The sequence below is a fragment of the Chroicocephalus ridibundus genome, chromosome 8 (genome assembly GCF_963924245.1).
Source record: "Chroicocephalus ridibundus chromosome 8, bChrRid1.1, whole genome shotgun sequence".
Taxonomy (NCBI): domain Eukaryota; kingdom Metazoa; phylum Chordata; class Aves; order Charadriiformes; family Laridae; genus Chroicocephalus; species Chroicocephalus ridibundus.
The window spans coordinates 48,175,812-48,186,105 of record NC_086291.1 but is presented as its reverse complement, the minus strand read 5'-3'; the positions used below and the strand labels follow the sequence as shown (position 1 = coordinate 48,186,105).

At 43.2% G+C, this 10,294-nt stretch overlaps 1 protein-coding gene across 2 annotated transcripts in view; it reads left to right on the top strand.

The window, feature by feature from the left end:
* Positions 1 to 264: 264 nt before the first annotated feature.
* The window catches only part of SMG1 (SMG1 nonsense mediated mRNA decay associated PI3K related kinase), a 68,305-nt gene continuing 58,275 nt past the window's right edge, over positions 265 to 10,294 (top strand). Inside the window, exons 1-2 of one of the 2 annotated variants that reach the window (XM_063342894.1) lie at positions 265 to 471; positions 9,921 to 10,084. In XM_063342894.1, the coding sequence (XP_063198964.1) occupies positions 383 to 471; positions 9,921 to 10,084 (253 nt within the window). In that variant the 5' untranslated portion in view covers positions 265 to 382. The remainder of the gene's footprint in view (positions 472 to 9,920; positions 10,085 to 10,294) is intronic. The other variant, XM_063342895.1, reaches the window with a different exon arrangement.

The window sequence follows — 10,294 nt, the reverse complement described above, 5'->3', positions numbered from 1 at the left end:
GCCGCCCGGTGCCCCGCGGGGCAGGCAGCGGCAGGGACCCCCCTCCCCGCAGGCGGGGAAGCCCGTCCCGCAGCGGCCGGAGGCGGAGCGCCTCCGCCCTCCCAGCCTGCCCCGCGGAGGGGGCGGGCGGCTCATGTCCGCCATCCCGGCATGCCGCGCGGCCGGGCAGCAGCCGGAGCAGTCGCGGCGGCCGCGTCCCCTCCCTCCGGTGTGAGACAGCAGCCGCCCGTCGAGCGCCAGTGAGGAGCTGCCGCCCGCGCCTCTCCCCACCGCTTCCTCCTCCTCCTCCTCCTCCTCCTCCTCGTCCTCCTCCTCCTCCTTCTCCTCCGCCGCCCCTGTTCCGCGCCGCTGCCCGGCCGGCCATGCCGTCTCGGGCAAGGTAATGAGCCGCAGAGCCCCGGGGTCTCGGCTGAGCGGCACCGGCAGCAGGCAGCACTACCACCCGCGGGGCTGGAATGACTGGCAACCCAGGTGGGCAGGGCTGGGGCAGGGGGCGCGGCCTGGCCGCCTGCGGGGCGCGGGGGGCCGGGGCAAGCGGACCGCTGCGGCTGGGTTCGGCTCGGCCCGGCCCCGCCGCTGCCGGGCCCTGGGGGAGCGGGGCGGTGCGGGCCGCGGCGGCCCGGAGCGGCGGCGGAGCCACTTCCTGGCTGTTGGGCCTAGGGGCGGGCAGGAGGCGGCCGCCGGGCCTAGCGTGGGGCGGGTGGCGGCGGGCCGGCCGCCGGGCCTAGGTGGCGGGGAGGGGGCCGGCCGCCGCCGTGGCCTGGCGGGTGGGGATTTCTGGATCCGTGTCTGCCGGCGGCTAGAGACGGGACAGGGACAGGTCTGTCACCGCGCAGGGCTCGGTGGGACCCTGGTCTGGGCTCCGAGCTGGCGGGTGAGAGCCTCTCCCTCCCCCGCTTCTCCCGGTGTCCCCTCGGTCCCTCCCCGGTCGGGGTGGCTGTAACGTGTGTGGCGGATGGCGGTTTGCGTCCGTGGGCGGCGGCTCCCCGCTCCCCACCTTCCCGGTGGCAGACGCTGGAGTGGGGGGCTGAAGCGTTGGGGGGCTGCGGTGGGGCGAGAGCTGGGGCTGGGCTTGATACCGGCATTTTTTTTCAGCCTATTTCTCAGATGGCAGTTAATGAGGGAAGATCAGAGGCTGCAGAAGTACTCCTAGTCTTTTGAGGGTTAATAAAATAGTACGGGATTATTTTCATTTTTTTTTTTTTTAATCTGGGGAAAGTAGTTGAGCTGTAAGCAGGCTGGAGTGAGAGCTTATACAAGGTGTTAGGTTGTAGGGTGTGCTTATACCTGGCACTTCTTAGCCAGTGAAATTCAAAGTCTGTTGACTTCTTTAGTCAAGTGCAGAGAGTGTATTTCAGATCTCGATTCCTTCCGTTATCGCTGGCACTAGTGTATTTGCTGTACTGCTCTGCTTTGCTAGTCAAAATTGTCATGTAGAAATTGTAAAGAAATGTGATGTTTCTTTTATTATTTTAATGTGGAAGATTTGGGGCTTTTTTAGTGTTTTAGAAACTTCAACACAGTATGGGATCCTACTTTTAAAATTTCCAGCAAAGAACAGTGTGGCACACGCTTGGGAATGTATTTACAGATGACAGTCTGAGTCGTGTGTGATTTGGGCAAGGAAAATTGGGTGGATGTGAAGGTAGATCTTACGAAGCACAGATGTAACTTCAGTATTTGCTGTGAAGGAAGCTTTCCTTTTGCTCGAGCGGCTAGCAGCGTAGCCTCTAGGGCTAACGCTAGAGGCTATCCAATTCTTAATGAGGTGTGGGGCATGTTTATTTACGTTCTAATTTCTTCTGTTATTGAACTACTTGGTTAAATAACTTACTGTTTTTTCCCTCACTTAAAAACTTGCAAGCCTTGTTGGTGACATATTCTTATAGCATCTAGATTTTTTGGGGGGGAATTAAGAAGTCTGATATCTCTCTTACTCCTTCACTACTACCTTGCTTCAGATTTCTGGGCTGCAGCCTGGAATTCTGGACCCTAACTCTTGACCTTCCCACCTGGAAGAAAATGGATGATGTATATCTTGTCTTTGCAGTGGGTGGCTTCTATAAATGCTTTCTAGTTGGATATGTTAATTTGTCACAAGTTCTATCTTTTATCCTAAAAAATACCTCTTACCGGGGTCTAGGAAGCTGACATTTTGCAATATGGTATTGTCTGCAATAGGTTCAGTTGTGTTAGGGGTGAAAGTAAGAGTGTAGCTGCAGAAATGCTTTGCCCGGTGATAAGGCTGCCTGAAGAAGTTAGTTCCCTCTGTGTCTGACTCTGTTCCATTCCCCATGCTGTAGTTTGGTGCCTCCTTACTGCTCAAGTACAGCTGCTGTAAACTGGGCTGCTAAAATAATTATCCCAAAAGCCACAGCAGAAGCAATAATCTGAAAGCAGTAGAGAAAGTGTGGCAGAGTAGGGGAACTTCATAGCACGGATAGGGCCTAGTTCTGTTTCCGCCACACTATATGGTTAGGGCTCCTGCTAAGAAATAGGTAACACCTTTTCACTGATCCTGTCACTTGTAAGAATTTAACTTTATCCTTTCCTTTAAATATGATGATTTTTTTTTTTTAATCTGGTGAGAGCGCCCGGGAATCAGAAATGTTCACACAGTCCCAAACACAGAGGACATTTTTCTCTGTATGTTATGCTCAAGTTTTCTTAAATTTCAAAAAGATAGCTTTGGTGATATGGAACCTGTGAGTCTCCAGTAAGAGCTTGAAAGAATGAAGCAGAGATTAAATCAGTCTTTGTTGTTTTGGCGTTAAGTAATTTTTAAAAGTGATTCACATGCATGGTTGAAAGGATATCTGTTATATAAAACTGGCAATGAGCATTTCTTTTTCGTTGATTGTTTTGAGTATGCTCTTAGACAAACCCTGCAACACAAAATATACACCGATATTTTTTCCTTCCCCTTTCTTTTCTGTTGACTGTTAGTTTCGTTTAGCGAGGGTGATGTTACTGGTAAATGCTTTCTTGCAGGGTGTGGAACAGGGAATGCACGTGGCCGAAGTAATGAAAACTATAGTTGTTTCATGTTCCTAAATGGGGAAAAAAGGAACTGCTAATGCACAGGTGTATTATCGGATGGATTGTGTTTTCAAACACACATTTGTGTGTGTAAAAATGACAAGACCGACTGTCATTACTAGGTCCGTATTCCTCTGAATTTTTAGTAATGCTAATCAGCACTGGGAGTTGAGGTGAAAACAGTGGGAAACTGAAGGCCAGAGCCCACGTTGTTCTTTAAGGGAGAGTAGTTTTTAATTAGATTTTGACTTCTTTTTTTTTTGTGTGCCTGCATGAATGCAGTCATATCTGTCAGATGCACATGGACTAGTTTTCCTACAATGTGTGTATTGATAGAGCTGTATATTACAGAGGAAGAAGTTGTTCTAACATATGGGGGCATATTAGTGTGTTCACTGAGGTGAACCAGACTCTAAATTAGTAGCAACACAAACACTTTTTAGGTAAATGTTGGATGTATGTGACAGAGAACAGAGAGGATCTTCTTAAGAAGGCTTGATAAGATCTTGTTCACCCTTCTCCTAATCTTTATAGCTTTCTAGACCTTTACTTTTTTTTTTCTTTCCTTTTTGCTTGTCAGATCTCGCTGCGTTTTTCCCGATACGACTTCTGGGGGAAAAAATAAAATCATGTCAGTGTGCAGATCTTGCATGTGAGCAGAGTAAATTTGGTAGAGTACTAAAGGCTAATTACATACTGAAACATGCAGTACCTCCCTTTGATAGGAAATGCTCTGGGTGGCAAAGCGAGTTTCACGTGCTTGTGGCGGTACTAAGCAGGAGTGAGAGTGCAGGGTAGCAGGTTAGCAAGTGTAGGGTGCACTGTGGCTTTCTTATTCTTAGGTGAAAGTGGGAAAAGGAAGGTAAGATTTCAATTAACAAGACCTCTCTGTCTCTCTTATCATAAATGTAGGTTAGCAGGGGAGTATATGGAAAAGCGAAAAAGAAAATCTTTCACATCTGAGAAAAGTTACAGAAGTGTCTTACTAGGTTCAGTACTGAAATTTGTTCTTGAAAGTGAAGTGTATTCTTCTCATGCAATATAAGTCAGTGTTATGAATTACTAATTTCTGTTAGCACAGTGCTTGCCAAACTAAGCTACCACCTAGGTCCCCATGGGTCTAGACACGATGGGACAAGACAGTAAAATATGATTCTCCTTCCAGGTAGCTTATAACCTATGCAGGAGAGCAGTATTGGCTAGTGCTTCATCGTTGAGGACAAGTACCCTCTGTTTAATTAAAGACAGAATGGGAGGTATTGGCAGGGAGCAAGGAAACTCATCAGAGTAAATGGGCTAAGAAAGTGATGGTTAGAGCAGTGCTTTTTACGTGGCTGTGAAGGGCAGAGGCGTGTCTTTTGTAAAAGGCAAGCACTAGTTGTGGGTATTGTCTGTTCATACTGCTGGATTAACACGTTGAATGACAAGCAGGATGGGTGCTCTATATAAGGAAAGTTGAGACAGAGACCCTTTCTTCTGCGTTTGCATGTACAACAAGGTACACAGAAAATGTTTGTTAGAAGTAGGCTGGAATCTTAGTTTGGGTGGATGTGTAATGTAGAGACCTGAAAGATGACAATATAGAAATGTTTGAGGAGATTGCTGAAATTACCTGAGAAGGGGTGTAGAATCATGAAGGATGAAAGTGGTGAGGCTTCTCCATCTCTTCAGGGATAGTGGGGAGAGAGAGAGGAGAGCGCAAAGGGTGAGAGAGAGAGAGTTATGTACGATAGGGTGAGAGAGAGAAAAAATAGCCTGTGATGCTGAAGGCAATTTAGAGAATGAGATGCAAAATCAGTTGTGAGGTGCCATTGTGAAGAGGTCAGTGGAAACCTTGGGAGGAGATTCAGTGGACTGTGTGTGGGAGATGCTGAACTGGCAACAAGTAATTCTTGATCTCCTTTCACATCTGAGTGTGGTGAATATGCTGATAAAGTTGGGAAAGTATGAGATCAAAGGGCTTTTTGTTTTTTGGTAAAATGGGGGAGCCTAAGTTTGTGACGTGAAAGCCTTTGTTTTTAATGTGAAGACAGAGGAGAATGAGATGTGAGAAAGATGAAAGAAGATGAAAGTGTGTCAGTGGGAAGAAAAAGGAACTTGGAGTGCTGATAGTCTTCCATACAAGAATAGCCATGCTAGGTCAGACCAATGGTTTAGCTAGCATAATATCCTGTATCCAAAACTGGCTATCAGAAGATGCATATGGAAACAGAAGAATGGGGTGCATATACGTGATACATATCCCTGACATTCCCTCCGAATGTTCATTGCAGGACAGAAGGAGATTGGTGAGCTACTGTGCAAGAAGGGAGTGATGCAGAATCATGATTTGAAAAGCTGTTGTGACTGCAGGTAGTTGTCCAGCAGTGAAGACAGCAGAATTGCAGTAGGAAAATAATTAGTTGTTATTTCACTAGTAGAAAACACAGCCGCTTACACTCTTGTGCTCTCTCAACACAGGAGCAGGCTTTGGGGTGGGGTCAGCCAGGCTTGGGCTTGGCAAGATGGACCAAGTGATGATGGAAGAGCACAGCAAAAGAAGGTTGGCACAGCTGCGTGCCAGTGGAAGGAAGGTTGGGAACTTGGTGGGAAGCTGTTAATTTGAGTGGATACAGTGATTCAAAGTTTTAAATGTTTTCTTGATAAAGATTTTAAGCAATGGAAAATTTATCTGCATTACAGCAAATAAACTTGGCAAATAGAGCAAGTAAAATTGACTGACTTGAATACAACTTATACAGTATAGCTGTCCCAGAATAAATCTTCCATGTAGATCCTGTGCTTGGAAATAAAATCAAATAGAATAATTAAGTGATTTTTGTCTCAAAATAATATCCATATGGCAGGGTCGTTCTGAAAGAGCTACAGATATTGAATAGTATATACCGCACTGTTCAAAAGAAATTCCTTGGACAAAAATTGTTAAGGCTTCCATATAACTAAAGAAACATGATATATTTTTGATTGACCTATTTCTCTTTTTTTCTAGATGAAAAGGTGTATTTTTTTTTTAAAGCCAGTTGTTCTCAGCCGTGCTTTCTTCAGTCATACAAATTGGCTAGTCAAATTGTGCTGATACTTTTGATGGAATGAGATATAGTTATTTTTGGAAAAGTCTAACTTTCCTTTTATGTGTCCTTGGAAAAAAAAAATAAAGTAGCTTTTTTTTTTAGGGAGAACTAGTGCCCATTTCATCTTATTTAGGTGGGTGGACTGTTTTCTTTTTCTGATGGATAAAGGCCGGTTAAAAATCACCCTGCAGAAAACTGAATGCAATCTCTTCTGTATAAATGATATTGCTAAAACAGTGTACGCAGGCAGTTGGCGCTGTGTTGGTGGTAATCAGGTAGTCTTCCACCCAGAACCAGGCACAGCTGAAAACTGTCATGTGAGCTCTTGAAGTACTTTGCTTAGTCTCCATCAATGAGCTTTTCAGGTGGAAATAAAACAGAGTAGTGTTGCATAAAGTGGCAAATAAGCTTTTGAAGCTACAGTATAAGGTAATAACAGTCATGTTCATCCTTGCAATTTCCCATTCCAGCTTTGTCTAATACCACGTTTGTGTTTGTACTTCTGCTTATCTGTTGCTAACATTGTATCTTGTGATTTTATTAATATACAATGTTTGTTCATGTCTATTACAATGTCAATATATGTAACTGATAAATCTGTTGTTACATAGACTTCTTCTGAAAGATGACGCTAAACCTTATGTCTCTCACATAACCTCCCATCTGCTTGGCACAACATAATTAAAGTGGAAATACTGCTGTGTGAACAGGAAAAGTGCCCTCCTGCAATGCGGGCATGAGTTGAGGAAGCCGGGGGTACAGTTCTTCCCGTCACCTGGTGGAAGGGCTGCAGTGTGCCTTAAAGGGCTGAAGGGAGGGGGAAAAGGTAATTGTGAGACCTTGGCAAGTACCTGTCCATAGAGTGACTGCATTTTGAGTTTTAAGTGGTTCTTTTTCAAAATCATGATTACGTTACTGACATGAAAAATGGTGTTTTTTCTGGTACAGATTTGAAAATTAAATGTCTCTTCCTGTACACACAGGCTGTGCTTCACTGTGAGTTTACACAGCAGTGTCCTGTCTCACCCAGGCTTCTGTGTTCCTTGGTACGGGAGTGCAGGTGACAGGTACCAGGGCCACATCCCCAGGTCTTGATGAGCCCAAGCCACAAACTCCCTGAGTGCTGATGCAGGAGCCTAGAGTGCAATTCTTAAATGCGCTTCCCACCTGAGAAATAGCGTGTGTCACTGGACAGCTAGAAATGCGTGGGCCCGTGAGATGGTGGGGTTGGCTTCTGGTGTGACTCTTACGGCAAGCTTCTTCCAGTTCAACATCCTTCAAAGCAATAGGGACCACAGAAGCCAGCTGGGTTACAGAACCTAGTTCTCTGCAAGCAGTATGTTTCTATGAACTGTTTTTTTCCCTGCCTCATAAAGAAAGGGCAGAAACCGCTGGATATCTAAGCTGCACATACGTTGTAGTGGGAACAGTGTCTTCAGTGGGAACTCTTGGCTCTTGAATTGAAACAAAGGAGAAGAATATATAAATTTTTAATAAAATTGTGCTCACCTTTAAGTTGGGTGATGAAGTGTGAACAGATTAGCTTGTAGAAAACTGTTCCTAAAGACAGTATGAAGTGAGTGTGTGGTTCTTCCCAGGGAAAACAATAGGCTTATGTATTTTACCACAATGGAAAATTTTACAAAATGTTCAAAGACTGTGCTGTGGGAAGTGAGGTTAGCTGAGAACATGTATAGTCCTTTAGTTGATTGGGATATGCAGAAAAATCTTAAAAATTTTACGTTTAATCAGCTTGCCTTCAGACTTAAGAATTTCAGACTTAATGCTTGGCAATTGGAGATGATACAGTCTACAGCACATCGCCTTAAAAAAAGTGATGCTCTTTGGGGAGGTACACTGTTAGGAACCCATCAGTACTTAAATTCATCAATTGAAAATTTGTCAGTCTGTTTCATTGAAAGGCTTAAATAATTCGAATCCTCTCTAATAAACTCTGCTGTTCCTCAAAGTGAACTGGAGGTATCCCGGGGTTTCAGAACAGGAAGAAAATCTGGGTGTTCTGTAGCAGACTGGAAAACTTGCAGGTGGTGTAGACACACTAAAAGTTTGTACCATTTGAAGGTAGAGTGCAGAACTTTGTTGTTGTTCAGTGTAATTTACGTGAATGATGAAGGTCCAACTTGTGTAAGTATTTCTAGAATCCTGGCTGACTGTCATGAGGAGGCTTTTACTAAGTTTTACTCCTGAGTAGCATAGCCTGTTTTATAAAACAGTGCAAGTGTTTGACAAAACAGTAGATGTGATGCCAGAGTGAATACTGAATGAGGAAAATGTCTTATTGTGTCTATCTAAAGATGAATTTGCTTATGGAGCAGAAGGGAATAATACCTGCCAAACAAACCTAGTGTTAGCCTTTCACTGTGAGAACAGGGCAAAAGCACAGTTTTCTTCTTTTGAACCCTGTTCCAAATTCCATGTTGTCTTTTAACATTCTCAAGAGAATAAAATATGTGGGGGAGTTTCTTTCATTCCAGTTGTTTTTTCAAATATCAGCCCTCGTGGTATTACTCTTCCAGTTATGCTGAGGGCGAGCTATATTTGAAAATAGCAAGCCTTCAGAGACAGCTTAAGTAACAACTGCTTTTCAAAAATGTTATCTGTGTTTTTCCCTTTTGTCCTTCAGATGTATTTAATTCCTTTTTCCTGAATTTGTCTACTGGTTCTGATCACAGTGTTGTCTTTAAAAGTAAAAATGAGGCTTTTTCCCAAGAACATGTGGTGTTTATCCTTACACAAGTTGTAGTTAATTTACAGGAATGAAAAGGAATGATCTGTCCCACTTTTTGTTAAATAATCAAATGAACTATCCAAAGCTTAAAATAAAAAGAGTAGGTCTTTAGAGTTTGCTTAGGAAAAGCCCTCTGTAAATAATGTGAGTGATTCCAAATATACTTGAGTTGAACAAAATTCTGCTGATTTTTGTTTTGGATGGGTATTGTTTTAATGTAAAACCTCCACTATTGCTTGGAGGAGTGCCTTTAAAGTGATTGGTTGAATTTAGGTTCTGAAGTCTTGTGTGCACAAGTTAGTATATTGAAGTTACTGTATTTTTAAAAATGAATCACTTAGTATGTCCAGTGAGAAGAGTTAGTTTCATAATTTTCACCTGTTTCCTTTAAAGTTTATTATGGGCTATAAATGAGTTTTCTGATATGAGAGGGCAGACTTTTTTAACTTGCTTCTTGTCTGCAAACACTTACTCTAAAGGGTAACAGCTCTTAATTTACATTCCAGGTTTTTCCACAGTAAAGCCTGTTTCCTTGTTTTGCAATTTTTGTTTTGCAAAAACTTAATGTGGGATTCCTATATTGATTATTAGTTACATGCTAGTACCACCTCCATTTAACAATTGGTTTTACATTGCTCAATAAGGCCCATAGCGTATTATGGAAATGTTCATGTGTGGGTTAGTATTGACTTTCACTAATGATAGACACTGCTAGCTGTGGTATATACCAATACTTAGTCGTATTTTGTTTTTCACTTCTGGGAAGTAATCTGTCCTTATATCTCATATAGGCATCTAGCTGAAAAGAGACTTGAGAATGTCCTGAGAAAAGGCACTGAAGCACTAGAATGCATTTCCTTTGCATGTTGCTGTAATAATTAGTGAATTCTAATCCCGGTGTGAATTTGAGGTCATGTTTTAAGAAGCAGGTTAGACATACAACTCTTTTAACACAGGAAAATACATTTGGGATTGTCATTTAAATATGTTGCATTTATGAGTGAATGTGAATCCCACTCCTGTTATACCCCTACATAAAAAAAATATTTTTCTCTTTATAGAACTGACAGTGCATCAGCTGACCAGGACAATTTAAAATACTCTTCATCCAGAGATCGGGGCAGTTCTGCCTCCTATGGATTACAACCCTCAAATTCAGCTGTGGTGTCTCGACAAAGACACGATGATATCAGAGTCCACACTGACATACAGAATGAAGAAAAAGGTATACAGATTGCTGTTTCATGTGTAAATTGTGAAGGGACATTCAGAGAAAGGCAGTAAACTTGAAGCAGTGGTGATTTACTTTTTTTTTCCAAAAAGTGTCAGTGAACTGATACAACTCATTGCCACAGTATCAGTCTGTTGAGAGATTTATCAGGGATCAAAGGAATGTTTGCGACTGATATGAGTAGTGAGAAAAATATGCAGTTGC